The sequence below is a fragment of the Melanotaenia boesemani genome, chromosome 9 (assembly GCF_017639745.1).
Source record: "Melanotaenia boesemani isolate fMelBoe1 chromosome 9, fMelBoe1.pri, whole genome shotgun sequence".
NCBI lineage: Eukaryota > Metazoa > Chordata > Actinopteri > Atheriniformes > Melanotaeniidae > Melanotaenia > Melanotaenia boesemani.
The window spans coordinates 25,280,505-25,296,244 of NC_055690.1; the positions used below are offsets into that span (position 1 = coordinate 25,280,505).

The window sequence follows — 15,740 nt, forward strand, 5'->3', positions numbered from 1 at the left end:
TTTTTTAAAACAATGAGATGCAACCTGAACATTATGTACTTAGTTTAAAAAAAAGAAAAAAGCTTCAAGACATTGTCTTTGATTTAACTCCAAAAACTACTCAAGCCAGCACCAGTTTAGTCATGTTAGCGGTAAGTAATACCAGTATGCGAGTGGATATCTTGCTTTACAAGTAACTCTCTGTGTATGTAGGTCAGACTGTAAGACTGTAAGACATCACTGCATGGAGTGACATCCATTTCAGCCAGCTCTATTCTAAGAGAGACACCTAGTTTTTTACTGTGTTACGTTGTATTTCCATTACAATAATGTGAGAACCATACCTTATATACAAATGTGTAAAAGAAATTACTCCCTCTTTTAATTCTAAAGTTTTATGCATCAAAACATGACCCGTGGATCATGCGTTTGTTCATCCAGGCCAACCAAAATGATCTATTCCATTCAAAGAATGCCGCCTCTAGTTGTCAGAACAATGGTAAAAATGACATCCATGCAGAGAATAGTTGTGGCCACACTCTAAAAATGTGTATTTTAGTTGACAACTTTTACAACTTTGCCTCTGTTCATTTAGGTTTGCAGGTACTCATTGATTGACAGCTCTCTTTAAAATACACTACTTAACTCTGGCAGATTTGGCAGAACTCGGGCCTGCTTCTTCTTGGGGTCCTGGGCCCTTTGGTCTGGCTGCCCTGGATTGCTGGTGCCTGTGTCCCATGGCCATGGAGGGCTCTGATGGGGCCTTCCTCTGGTACCTTCTGGGTTGGTCCAGGATAGCCTTTGTGGTAGGGTGGCTTGGGTTTGTGCTCCAGGATTGTTGCTGATCGTCCGGGTTTCTGGGCCGCCCAAGTCTGTCTCTAGCCTCCATAGAGGCATGGTCACATTTGCACAATCACACTCATCTCTGATCACTCCTGATTCCTCAAACTCTGCATGCTGACACAGTCACTGAGTTGTCCAGTGGGTTTATGCACTAAGAAATACCTTTATTTAGGGTTGTTTTGTTTTTCTTTTGTGTGTGTGTGTGTGTGTGTTTCAGGTACTGGTTGTTGTTGAGATACATGTTGTTGCTGTCTTGGTTATTTTTTTTAGGATCTCTTGATGATTGTCAGTTTAGTTTACCTGTAAAAGCTGTAGGAAATTCTCTGTTGTGTTTCTGGGCAGGTGTAGCAGTTGGTTGTCTGGTGTTAGGTTGGATTGAAGGCTTGTTGCTTCTATCTACTGTTTCTTTGTGTCCTCTTCGTTTTTTCTACTATCCTTTTTACTTCTCTTCATTATTCTCCTTTTTTCTGTCCCTCACGTCCAGCAAGATTACATAAATTCCATAATTCAAAATAATTATATATATATATATATAAATCAGATTATCAAAAGGAGCCTTACACCCATAAAGCACCCCTTGGCAAAGCAAATTTGCTCAGCACAACACAGCAGCCAGACCATCAAGTGTTGTCATACAGAGAAACAACTGGGGGACTTCTGTATTATACAACAGAAAAAATGCAGGAAATGATGCCCTTCAAATTTAACAGGATAAGCAAACATATCCCCTGTCAGATAACAGCTGCCTGTAGATAAATCTTTGATTTCTTGTACTGACAAAACACTTCTGCGGTCAAATCGAGGCTAAGATCAAGATTCTAATGAACATACATCAATTTTGCATGGATGCTGTGTGTAAACACACAGCTTAAGCTGTTTAAGGTGCAAATGTGGGTTCATCCAAGAGGATTGATGGTATGAAAAGGAGATAGTGAATGCACAGGCCAGCATCCTCAGCCTGGAGGGCATCAGCATGTAAGCCAGAAATGGAAAATGGGAAAAAAAACAACACTAAATTTATACTGGGACACAGGAAGAGAGGCAGACCAGGTCAATACATACAAAATAGCTGTTTTGCTTTCTTTTATACTAACTTTTTGGTTAGGTTTAAGAAAAAAATCACTTTGTGTGGGTGAAGTGAGAGGAATCCGGCTTTGCTATTAAGTCAAATGTATGCATAATGTTTGGGTTGATAACTACATGTCTACAACCCTGCTTGAAGAGATTTTACATTTACTTTAACACATCTATGACCAGATTTTGGGTAATTTGCTACCAAGAGTTTTTATCAAACTACAAACAAGCAGTTATTAGGGGGGAAGATGGAGTACTTTTTACCTAAGAGACCCCAATTCAGCTCCTTCAGGGAATTTGTCTTCTTATTATCTTGGATACCACAGCATCGCTCTTACATTAGTATTGGTACTGGAGTTCTTTATTTTCTCTTCATCAATCACTCAGTTAGGACTTTGAAAAAATGTTAGCTTGGTAGATTTTTTTTATATGCTGTCTAGCAGCATATATAAAGTTACAGGGGGCAATAATCTAAACAGAGAAGAAATGTTTCACTCTTCATTACAGTGTCTACTTGTAAAAGTGTTGCAGTCTTTTTCTAGCAGTGACAGTGAAACTGGGGTAGTCTCAACACTGATGCAGAGCTGATATTAAAGTCTCAGCTAATCAAGAGTAGCTTTAGTGGGTTTAACTCTGTGAAGTAGACAGACTGTCACTGTAATGTGAAAAAGCTGTGCACATTAAATGCAATACCAAACAAAGACTTATCAGTCTGTCTGTGAATCTTTGGATAACTTAACAAAACCATGAAACCTCCTGATCCATTTCGGTCCTTGTCTGATAGAATAAAAGAAAGCTCAAGAAGAGATGGCCAAGCCCCCTGCAGCCCAAGCACCTCCTCTATTTTGCCTCTTTCATCTCACTTAGCATTCTCCTTACTCCCCTTACTCCTATTGGCATTCCTGGTCTCATTTTCTTGCATCAATCCTCATCTGGTGCGCTGTCTGATTTGGCATTCGGTAAAGTTGAGCGGTAATTGTCTTTTGAGGAATGTGTCAGGCAATCATGGTGGCTCATTTAATGTCATTTGCATGGGGAACCTGGTGGAGCAAAGTGAGTGTCATCCTGTTGCGAGCTTCCCTTTGAGTGACAGATATGCAGAAATAAAGATGTGGGGAGATGCAGCAGAGTTTGACAAAGTTTGATGGAGGATAGATGTGATGTAAAATATATGCTTAGGATGGAAATTCATAAAATTGAATAGCAGTTTCAGCTCATTAGCTCGTTGGCCTTCCATCTTTGCTTCGATGTTTGCATCTATTTATGCATCAGAGTAAGATTGGAATTTATCAAGGTGCTCAGCCAATGTTTGTGTAGACCTCATGGATCCAAATTTTAAAAGAGGAGCTGCTCTTTGAAGCCATGGGGCCAGGAAGTGATAGGTAAGTTTGTAAGAGAGGGAGGGATGGCTGTGCTTTGATGTGCAAAAATAGATCACATTAAAGGCCCTCTGACTAAAATACACTTCTTTGTTATTGGTGGCGCACTGACTTAAAGACAGTTACAGACGATCCCAGAATATCAGTGCAATGTGCATAGGACAATCTGAGAAGACAATTTTTATTACTGCTTTTATTAAGAAGTTATTCTTCCTTTTTTTGGGCTGAATCATATATAATAGACAAGATAGTGAATATGTGTTATATCCTTGCATGTTTTCTGTCATCGGAAGTGACACTTACGCCCCCATAATAAAACCCATTTCAGACTTGCAATACACACTAATGACTTTGTAGGTCTATTAAATTAGAATCTTTTTATTCAGGAATTGGAAATGCTTATGTTAATGCTCCTGACATCTTCATTTAGAAATACCAACAATGGAGACAGAGCCACAGGGTACAATGTTTGGCATTCACCCACTTTATGAGCCTAACAAGCCTGGGGACAATTAAGTTAAATCACTTTTAACGTCTGTATTTACATGTATAATGAGCAGTCCAAAATATGTTGATTTTTTAGCTACTTTGAGCATGTTTAACAGATGGTGTGATGAAAGACTGTCAGTGGTTTGCACACTTGTAGGTTTTACTGCACTCGCAGTAATGCATTGAAATGATTGTATCAATGACATTTTTTTTTTTTTTTTAGTTTTCTGTCTGCTCAGTGTGACAAATGCATAAATTTTCTAAGAATTCTTAGAAGTGTTTTTTGAGAATTGTTCACTTTAAATATTGTTAAATTTTAATGGTAAAATTACAGCATTTTTGATGTCACTGCTCCCACCAAGGTGAAAGTGACCACTGCCAAAAGAGAACGCCATGGAAAAATGCCCCGCTGGTAAGAGCTGAAAAACACGAATGTTGGAAAACATGACTTCCTGTTTGTCAAATATTATAATATTAATTAATATTTAAACTTAAAGATCAATTTCACAGACAAGTAGTCATTTTAGATCCATTCTTTATAAAAATAATTATTAGTAGTTTTATCTTTCCATGTCAGTTGTCAATTGTATCAATGAAGTCACCAGAGACTCTTCAATCATCTTAGAAAGAGCAGGACTGACAGCTGACACTCTTCATCTCACTTAAACTACAGATCCAAAACAGCTCACCAGATAAAACCTAATGAAATGCATGTTAAAACAAGCTGAAGCCTCTCTGACCTGCAAACAAATGAAGATGTATTATACAGAACATCCTTTCTGTTTACGTAAGAAGATCAATGCTTGCTGAGTATTTTTGGTTCATAGTGTTGTAACCAAATGGCTGGATTTTTACAGAAAGTATGGCTGATGCTGATGATCTGTTTCTATTAGTATGCAGTTCTACACCAGCTTTTATATACTCAACAACTTTTTTTCCTTTCATAGTGGATTATTTTATTCATATCTACCGGCTTTGCATTTAAAAAAATTTTTCTTTTTGGTTTTTTGGTCATGTATCTTAAACCAGTTCACATTCCCTGTAATCAATTGTTTTTCTCTTTCTTTTGAGCTTTTATATGAAAATTGTTAAATATATTCTAATGAGATATAGTCCCAACACAGCATCACAGTTATTTAATTTCACTTAAAAGCTCAAATGATTAAAATGTGGTTTTGTTTTCATTGTGAAAGATGGAGGGTGAGAGTCTCTGTGCTCTGGCTCCTTGGCTAAAAATAAAGTCTAAGGCTCAACGACAGTAAAAGAATCAAAGAAGCAAAAAAAATTAAAAAAGAAATGCAATTTTTCTTTAGGTAATCACAACTATTCAGTCTTGACAAGACAAGTAGGAGAAAGCCTCCGGCTGACTGCATTGCATTGTTTTTTTCTTTGTGCTTTCAATACAAAATGCAGAGCATACTTTTAAAATTTTAAAAACATCCAACCAGTGTTTTTGGATATAATATAAAACAAAGTGCCTTAAAAAGTTAGTACTTCACCCTGAAGGACAGAATACAGTATGACCTACTTACTGCTCATGAAAACACTCAACATGAAGATCCTCTGAATAACACTGAGGTTTTTGTACCTGTGGAAAATAGCACAGATCCTAAAATATTCACATTAGCTGTGAAGCACCAGGTCATTCACTTTTATTCAACATGATAGTTGCTTGTCTATCACTTGATTTAGAATAAGAATAAGATCAGAAATTACAGCTGCTTGCACAGATGTAGGTCTTGTTTTTCTTCCATGGCCTGTGAACATAATCACTTTCCAGCAAAGAAGGGAAGACTTGAATAAGAAGCCTAAAACTGAGCTTGTGGTTTGGACATGCTGATTCTCTAGGGGAAAGTCAGCTTTATGTTATTTTGTCTTGTGTGACAGCTTATTGCTTATTTGTAGCTTTCACAGGCTTGTATGCCTTGTTTTTTTTTAGAGGGAAAGTTTGAGTCCAGTTTGGTTCATGGAAACTTTATTCATTTTAAGTTTGTGCCTCTAAGGCTCTTGTGTCTTCATCTCCTATCTGAACTACTTCTCTGCTTTGCTGGGTCCTTTCTCTCCAGTTTATTTGTTTTTTTCATGCTTCATTTGGTCTGTTTCTGCTCATCAGCTGTATTCCCCCAGCCTCTCTGCTCATAAAACAGAGCTGTACTAAAGAAGACTGCAACACTTTTTCTGGAACTATGTGGTCAGCAAGATGCAAACAAACAAACAAAAAAGGCACATGCTGTACATTTGGCAATGAATTAGTTCATTTTTAAGGCTTCTGCATGTACAAACTCCTTATATATGGTGTTTGCACATACAAAGTAGTCATATTAAATACCAGGGCACAAACCTCAAGAGAGGAGAGGAGGCAGGAGAGAATATTGTTGGGGGAAAATTATTCCACTGAGGGATGATTTCTAAGTATTATTTTGTCACTATCATGAATTAAATATTTTGTTTTAGCTGAATTGTGGGTGCTAATTATACACTGCACATTTTAGATAAGAATTACTGCCGGCTATATGAAAGTTTAATTTGGTTCATCTAGCTAATTGCTATGTGATTGATGATATAATTACACAGTATTTGTTCCCTGGTTGTTATAGTCCCACAGTTTAGGTTGTTATTCTCAAACTGTGGCTATGGAGTTTGTTTAACAGCTGTTGTGCTGTGGTTGTGTTTTGTGTGGGTACAGTATGTGTGTGTTTTTGGAGCAGGGTGCATCTCCTCTGTTGCAGGGTTGTAGTTTCTCTTCAGCCTCCTGTTTCCTGATATTTGTTCTGCTCCTCTGAGATCACACAGCGCACAATGATGCTCCAGTTTTCTCTCTGAAGTTTAAAAGGAGCAAAAAAAGACAACTTAAAAAAAAGAAAGAATACTTGCCCGGTCTTAGAAAAGAGATGGATCTAGATCAAGCGCATCAATTTTTAACTACATCTCATTAGTAAAACATGAAATGTAAGATTCTTGCAGACACGTCACACAAAGCGTTCTTTTTTGAGATTTCCTTTAAGTCTGATTGCAATGACAATAAATTTACCACTGAGATCAAATCTGGATCTTCCACAATACTGTCTGTATCTATTATCCCTCCACAGAGGGGATTTGCTGTCACTCAGACTAAAGGAAGTAAAGCGGTGATAAACAGTCCTGATGAGGAAGTAAGTGGATTAAAAGATGGATTGTCTCTCTGCTGCATGATGAGATGCTTTAGGCAAATATTGAGACAGTGTGTGTGCAGGGAGCATGTTAAAAACACACACATACATGGTACTGTAAATGGTGTTATTTGCGCTAATTGCTTTCATGTTTCCAAGCTTTGGTAACTATGGAAACATGTCATGATTCTTTAGAAAGGAGCTGTAAAACAAGTTCAGGCAATTATGATTATGGGCAATACCATACATTTTTCCTCTCGATACGATACCTTTAGTTTATGGTACTTCTCGGCCCTCATCAGTACTTAAAAGAATGTTTTTTAAAAACAATAATTATATGGATAATTAAATTAAACCAAAATAAGATAAATAAATCTTTTTAAAATTACAATATAATTAAAATATAAATTAATATAAGATTTATTTTATATTTGATTTTATATACATTGTATATAAAATTTATTCAATGAAAAAAAATGAAAAGGGTGCATTAAACCAAGAAAATATCAAAACAAAACCTCATCATCACTAACAGTAGCAGCAGCAGCATCATTAAGACATCTATTAATGATGATGCTGCTTAATGATGTGACATAGAAGGAATACAATGTGGCTGTGCTTCACAAAACTCTTAAAAATCTAAATAAATGGCATATTATGTATCAGCAGTATGGTATCTTGAGACTCAAAAAGTATTGAATCCGATATTTTGACTGGCTGATATCAAAGTATCAACCAGTGTATCGATCTGCCCATCCCTACACCACACTGGAGCGTCTAGCCACAACAAAACCAGTTATTTTCCTCGTCTTTCAGTCTGGTCTTTCCTGAACTGTTACCATTAGGTAAATTGGCTACTTTCTGTAAACAGGTTGTTGAGATCTATTTGATTTAGTATGTATTTAATTTTATTCTGAGAAACAGAAGCTGACCAGGTTCTACACATAATTCTGCATCTGCTGCGTTGAAATTTATAACTTTCAGGATGCATTTAATCAGATATAAAATTACTGCCTTAAATACAGGGGAAGCCATCAAGATTTTTTGATATTTCTCCAGAATGTAAGATCTAAAATTTCACCTACACGATTTATCTCCTGTCATTACAGGATTAAATACTGGAACAAAGGTGATGTGTTGAGAAGACAGATCATATAAACACACTTGATTAAACATATAATTTCTTTCCAGGGGACACTAAAGTCATGGTCCTCCACAAACAAGTGCACATAATTTATGTAATTACATTGTTCTAATAGACACTGTCAGGAAGTAGCCTCCTTCAGGCTTTCTAGCCTGTTATATCTGAACATTGATAAATGAAGTAAAATTACATGCTCCTGAGCTGCGACTATGGTTTTATATACTTTATATATTGAAATTCTGACACTGGAAACAGCTGTGATTAAATTACTGGACATTATCTCTTTTAGCACATGCAGGATTTCAACTCTGTCCTGAGCTTTTTAAGCACTTTTCACATTTAATCATCATAACTCCAGCCCCCGATTATTGTTAAGCTTTACTTGAAGGATTACATTCTACTATATGGTTCGAAGACTAACAAGGATTTATTCACGAGATCTAAAAAGGTCAACCATTTTTAATCCAAGAGAAAAATGCAGCATCAGAGTCGTAAAAGAGTCATTACACTGCTATTTTTTCTTTTTTGTCTTCTTTTTATTTATTTTGTCTGTGGATCTTCCATTTAATAAAGCCCATTCTTTATTTCTAATATTAGCTAAATGTAATGCAACCTAGAAAATCAGAAAATGACCAAACAGCGTATTACAGAAAAATCCTCTGTCAGAGTTAAGACAACATCCTCATGTCTGATTTACTGTAACAATAAGTTATTTACCCCCTATTTTTTGTCATTTTCTGTATATAATAAACTTTATTAGGTTTTCCACATTAGTTGCCATTTAACCTCCAAACTTACACTTTTTCAAGCAGTTCGTGTGCAGAATTGTGTTTAGATAATGAGTCATCAACAATTATGTCACACAGTAAGCATATAAATTAAACAAAAACTCAACAAGACTTTCTTTTCAGCAACTGGAAAGAGTTCAGATCACGTACTGTGCGACAGAAGCATTACGCTTAGATTTACATCATACTAAAGTCATGATGTGAGCTGATGTCTTGCTCGCTTTCCTCTCTGTGTAAATGAGTCTCCCCACCATTTCTCCATGCGGGTGAATGCGTGACATCGCTACAGAACAGACTAATCCTTCCCCTCCATTACAGGATCAAGTGATGATACTGGTGCATAAGTATTGTTGTTGTTTCACTTATTGATCCTCCCTCCCTCAGGGGTAAACAGCTCAGATTATCAAGAACACTGCACCACTGTGTGAAGCAATTAATTTGAACTTGGAGGATCTTTTTGTTCTATTTGTTGGTGCATGTGGGGAGATAGATAAAGTGGTTGTTTTGAACTGCTTTGGAGAAATTGATTCACATGGTTTCAACAATTGAAACACCACACCAAACAGCTCAAAGCCAGGGGCAAATGAGCTGTTTGGTGTGGGACAACAGCAAAGCAGGAAAATGGATGCAGGAAGATACAGGCCTACATAATACAAGGAACGATGGCACTGCAAGTACTATGTGCACTGCAGCTCTGAGCTTATACACATTCACTGCCCTGAGAAAGGGTCTAAATGGGTGTGTCTGACTCAAATATGTTGTGTCAAAACTCCGTAAACTGATGCAAATGACCAGTAGCTGAGACAAGGATGCACAGATAAAAAAAAAACAAAACAGCATTTTTATTGCCCACAAAGATTTAACTAAAATAATAACAATTAAATTAAACAATTAGCAAGTATTAAAGGAATAGTCAAAGCTGACCAAGGACTGAGGATAGAAATACTTACCGGGGTAGAGCACTCACTGCTTCTGTCTACCCGCAAGTATGTGCACAAAAAGAAAAATAAGTGGGGTGGGAGGGTTGAAATTTGCAAAAACATGCAATTTGTAAGAAGAAGAAGAAGAAAAAAACATGCTACACTAACTGCATATGATAAAGCAGCTCCACCACCACCTTCCTCCACCAGCTTCACAAGGCAACCACAAAATATTCAAATAAAGTTTTCTAAATGCATATTTGTAACCAACACCAAGACAAAACACCAGTGGCTAAGCATCTTATAGTAGACCTATTTAGGAGCCACAAGTAAAAGATGCCGGCACAGTCTCCTCTTCATCATCTCTTAGTAGCTTAGCAGATAGATAGCAGGGGTTGTCTAGAAGAGGTCAGTCAAACACTTACAAAATGTTTCAGAGATCAGTCATGAGACGAATCGCTACAGGGTACAAGGACTGTTTGGTGAAAGCCAGTTGCTGCTACAACAAGCTCCAAAGACATGGTCTATCCTGCCCTGGGAGTCAGAGGAGATAAGACAAATCGATGCTCAGAGACTGAACGCTAGCCCTTAATAATAATATATATTTACTCACTTAAAAGCTTTAAATTATTACACACACACACACACACACACACACACACACACACACACACACACACACACACACACACACACACACACACACACACACACCTAACAAGGTTTATATATTAAAATCAACTGGACTTCTTTTTCTTCTGGGTTCTTGAGGACAGTTCACTTTGTAACAATGACCTAGATTTAAGTGTCCAGCAGCCTCTCTGATCACCACAGAGCATTCATCCACCAGCAATGCCACCACCAGAGGGTGAATTGTCTTACATCCACATGACAAGGATGAAGCAGGATTGGAACCACCAAACTTGCAGTTATTGGACAACCAGCTCTACCACCTGAGCCCCTGCCCCCCCCGTAAAACAATCCAATTCAAAAGGCTGTACTGGTCACAAGGTCCATTATGTGCATTGAAATCATATTTTTCAGTATTAGATAGTTAAAGGATTGTTTTCATTCGGATAAATTTGAAATAATATTTTCCAGCCCTTGCAGAACACATTTGGTGTTTGGAAAGAAATCAGGTCTTGTGTGATTCCTGCAACCTGAACAAGACAGTGTTACTGTTCTCTAAGTTGTTAAGTCCAATTCTTGGTTCCACGAGAGAAGATAAGAGCACCAGACTGTGTTAGGATTGGAAGTGGTCTTCTGGGACTGCTGGGACTGCTGAGTGTTAGAATACAGAAAGTTTGAGAGAGTATAAAACTTCAGAGAGAGATTAGCACTAATGAGCTGTGACTTGGCTGTAGAGAGAGTGGACTGTTAATGACTCTGTTCCTCTGGCTCTCACTGCTCCTCATTCATATGTGCATTTACATGCTAACATCTAGTATAAACACTGAGGGGATTCAGCATGAGCATTGTTATCATGACTCTGTTCAACCATGGTCTAGCTTGGATTTTAGTCTTTCTTCTGGCTTTATTAAAACTCATCACATTTAAGTCAAACAGCTGCAGATACCCAAGGTTGTTTTAGTAAATGTGCGAAAGAGCCAGCAAGATTGTAAACATTATTCAGCCTAAAACAGCCAAGCATAAGGTGACAGCATGTTTGACTGTATGCTTCATAAGCTTGTCTTTGTCCTCTGTCCCCTTCAACATCTAAACCAGAATGTTTTCTCCAAATATGATCAATTATTGATGGGGAACTCCAGTGTAAAAGAGGCTGCCAGAATGCATTTTGCTCAGTTCTGTATGGCATGAAAGGCTTTATTTGGAGAAAAAAATACCAGTGTTTATGTGTGTAAATCCTCATTTTGTGAGAAGCATGCAGTCAAAATTTAATAATACACAAGAACAGAGCAGAGTTTATAAACTGGGATACAAAAAGCAATAAAATAAAAGTGAAAAGTTGAGTAAGCAAGTGTCAGGGCAGTCTTGAAATGTGATCTATGAATTCATGTTATTAGACATGGCTGTCTTTTTGCTGTATACACGGAAGATATTTCTGCCCAGGTTTAAAGGTTTGAAAATGTGGTGGTAGAGTCATGTATACAATTGTCATCTGGAGCCATTTTTGCACACAAACACTGAAAATCTTCAGGAGAAAGTTTGAGTAATTTGCTCTTGTCTTTTTCCACCATTGCTTGTTCACATAAATACATCCCAGCTGCAGGTTTTCAGATAGAGGCTTCTTACTGGAAATTCAAAGGAGGGCTGAGAAGTGACAAATGCCTAGTATGCAGGAGGAAGCATGCCACGCAGAAATTAGACAACAGAAATATGTGTTTTCTTTATAATAATATAATTCTTAATGTGTTAAGTAGTGCATGTATGTGTATGTATCTACCTCACTGGAGAGTCCATGACACATGACAACACATACTTCAGAATATTTGCGCTGACAAATTTGTAAATTATGCCATCTACAAATAGATTAATCTACATTGACTGATTATCCCGATCTTCACTGAATGCCTGGGAGTAAATTTCTGCAGAAAGTCCAGAGCAAATATTTTGGTAACTTGCATTCTTCCAGGCCACTGCTCTGGAAATCCTGACTTTTGAGACCTGACCTTATCTCCTGTCTGACACAGCACATTTTACACAGGAAGTAATTTTTTTAAACTCCCTGTTAAATTAAATTCAGGCATATAAACCCACTAGTTAGGGTTAGACAATGAAAACTACATAGTTATTTAAAGAAACATTTTCAAATGTTACATTGACTGAAATTCCCTCAACTGGCTTACCAAGGTGTCACGTCCAAGCTCATCTGCGAGAGACACAAAACCTTAAAGGCAAGGCAAGGCAAGGCAGTTTATTTATATAGCACATTTCATGTACAGGACAATTCAAAGTGCTTTACATAAAACAAAGACATTACAGATATTTAGAATAGTAAAAGGCATCAACACATAATCAACACATAATCACAATAAAATAATAAATTACATTAAAATGATTAAAAGCAAGATAAGTTAAAAAGTTAACATGCAGATTTCATGCATAGGTGCATGAGAAAAGAAATGTTTTTAACCTGGATTTAAAAATGTCTACATTTGGGGAAAGTTTAATCTCCACTGGCAGCATAACAGCTAAATGCTGCTTCTCCATGTTTAGTCTGGACTCTGGTCTGGACTAGTTGACCAGGGATCATATCACAGATGTATTCTGGGCCTAAACCATTCTGGGATTTGTAAACAAACAGAAGGCTTTTAAAATCTATTCTGTGACTGACTGGAAGCCAGTGTAAAGATTTCAAAACTGGTGTGATGTGTTCAGATCTCTTAGTCCTGGTTAAAACTCTAGCAGCAGTGTTTTGGATGAGCTGCAGATGTTTAATTCTCTTTTTAGGAAGTCCTGTTAAAAGACCATTACAGTAATCCAGCCTACTGGAGATGAATGCATGGACGAGTTTCTCTTGGTCTTTCTGTGAAACTAAACTTTTAATTCTGTTGATGTTTCTGAGCTGGTAAAAAGCTGTCTTAGTGACAGCTTTGATGTGGCTGCTGAAAGTCAGATCTGAGTCTATCAACACTCCCAGGTTACGAACTTGGTTGGTGATTTTAAGTTGGTTAATGTTTTAAACTAAACATTGTTAGTCTGAAGGCTGTGCTAGGTATCAGATGTGAAAAAGACCATTTATGCAAATAAATAGTGGACATGATAGTGATGAATAATTTAAAGATGCATTCTGCAAGATAGTTGTGCAGCTTGTGGGCAATTAATTAAACACAGCAAATATTCCAGTTTAATAAGCTGAACTGAATCACGTCCTGAAGGAATCTTTTGATGAATTACTTCTTCATTTTAGATTTCAGTCAGTTGCAGGCAAATGTGCACTCACTGCAAAATAGTTTCTGGATGTAACTCAGTTGTTTTCTTTTGTTTATTTTCTTCATTTTTTCAGTTTTTCACAGATCCCTGTGCCAGCAGCCCCTGTCTCCATGGAAACTGCAGCCGGAGTGACAGTAGGGAGGAGGAGGAACCAACCTACACTTGTGAGTGCACTGAAGGCTACGAAGGAGAGAAGTGTGATCAGATCCTGCTGGACCTTCCACCTGCAGACTGGGACCCTGCTACCCCCTCTGCTCCTGAACTAGCCACCCCCGTTGCCTCCACAACTTTAGCCGCCACTCAGCCGCAACAGCCAACCACAGTCCCCTCCACCACAACACCAGCACCTCCCACCCTGCAACCATGGCAACCCAAACCTGGACAGAGGCTGCTGGTAGTGCCATGGGAGGCAGACAGAGTGAGAACTTCATTTCAGCTGCATTAGATTTATCTTTAAAATTAACTTAAAATAAATTATGCTGATTCTTGATGTGTGTGTGTTTCAGGTGACTGAGGGTCTGCACTGTGTGAGCCCTGAGCTGTGTGAGCTGACATCAGGAACTCTGACTCTGTCTTTGGAGGTGCCTGAAGAGACTGCTGTAAAGTAAGAGTACTATCATGTAGCTTTCCAGCTGAATTTAATGAAGGACTGGATTAACTGGAAAGTTAACCTTTGGGATGTTCGTGTAGATACAAGTGTCTAAGGAGCACGTAACAAGATGTTTTCCAGCAACAGAAGAAGGAGAGTTGCTTGGTTCTAATGTTACGGCTGATCGGAAATTTAACTTAATTAGCTAAAGAATTCAGTTTATCAAAGCACTCAAAGTAAGCACCAGTGTTAAAAGTAAACTTTATGGTTTTGTGTTTATGTGGTGTGTGATAGCGGGCAAATTACCTCCCACTAAATTCTGAGCACTGACAGAAGCTGAAGACAAAGGAGTTTTCTGCTCTGCTTGCTTCATTGGCAGTAGTATGGAGCTTCGTCTCAACTGGGGGTGGACTTGGGGCAAAAAAAATTTTGGCCCTGGCATTTTGGCCCAGACCGGCCCATTTACGACCATGCATACCACAGATCTTTGTTCTCCCTTAAATGTGAATATCAACCGTGCAACTCCTTAAAACCACTAAAGCCATGCAGTGAGTTGCAGGAATCAGTTAGAGTGGACATGTTAAATGCGTCCAAAAAGAGTAATAATTAAATTAAATAAAAATCTGTACTCCAGGATATTGATAAATATTGGAGTAGTATTCATCCTACTGTGATCCTTAGAAAGAGAAAATAGGAAGAACAGACATGAAAACTGTTCAGAAACAGTATCTCTGTGTCTGCAGCCTGCTCTCCTTTTCTGGAGATGTTACTGTTACAGGTGTGCACTGTGTTTTAAAAACATATTTGCTTTAAAACAGTATTACAATTGGTCAGTAAATAAGGGTCAATGAATTATGCAGAAGAAATGATCAAGGTGAGTGTTGAATGTCCTTGAAACTGCATCTCATTTAAGATGGGAAGCACGACTCAGGGTTCTGGTCACGACTGCAGACAAAAAGATACGAGCTGTGAGTTAATCAGCCTCTGCTGCTTTGTTTTCATACTGTATAATTACACACAATACCTGAACACACACTCACATGCAGGCAGTGAAGAAGACTCATTCAAACTCAAGCTCACATGCAGCAGAGTTTGAAAATGAAGCAACATCAATTTAAAAATGCTGATGGCTGTATAATGAATCTTTGGAGCTCAGAGTGGCTGGAGAGTGTGAGTCACAGAGAGAGAAGCTGTCATATAGATATACTTTCAGTGTGTGTGTGTACACAAATGCCATGGTTATCCCTGATAGAAATATTCAGCCTTTTAAGGTAATAGTTTTTAAGTAAGTAATTTACCTGGTTAAATTAGAAAAAAGAAAACAGTTTTCCACTTTCTTAACACACATAAAAATGCAGGCGGTTTGCAGAGTTATCCCTCTGTACTATGCTCTAAATATCACATGGTCCATTTAAACTTCAAGTCTTAGTTCCTCAGATCTCTCCACTCCTTATGTTTTCCCTCTGGCTGAGCCCAGATACCCAGCAAAGGA

The 15,740-nt window shown here is 37.8% G+C and overlaps 1 protein-coding gene across 1 annotated transcript in view; it reads left to right on the forward strand.

The window, feature by feature from the left end:
- The window catches only part of dner (delta/notch-like EGF repeat containing), a 44,966-nt gene that overhangs the window by 11,132 nt on the left and 18,094 nt on the right, over nucleotides 1-15,740 (forward strand). Inside the window, exons 2-3 of the mRNA XM_041995579.1 lie at nucleotides 13,733-14,077; nucleotides 14,166-14,263. Coding sequence (XP_041851513.1) covers nucleotides 13,733-14,077; nucleotides 14,166-14,263 — 443 coding nt within the window. The remainder of the gene's footprint in view (nucleotides 1-13,732; nucleotides 14,078-14,165; nucleotides 14,264-15,740) is intronic.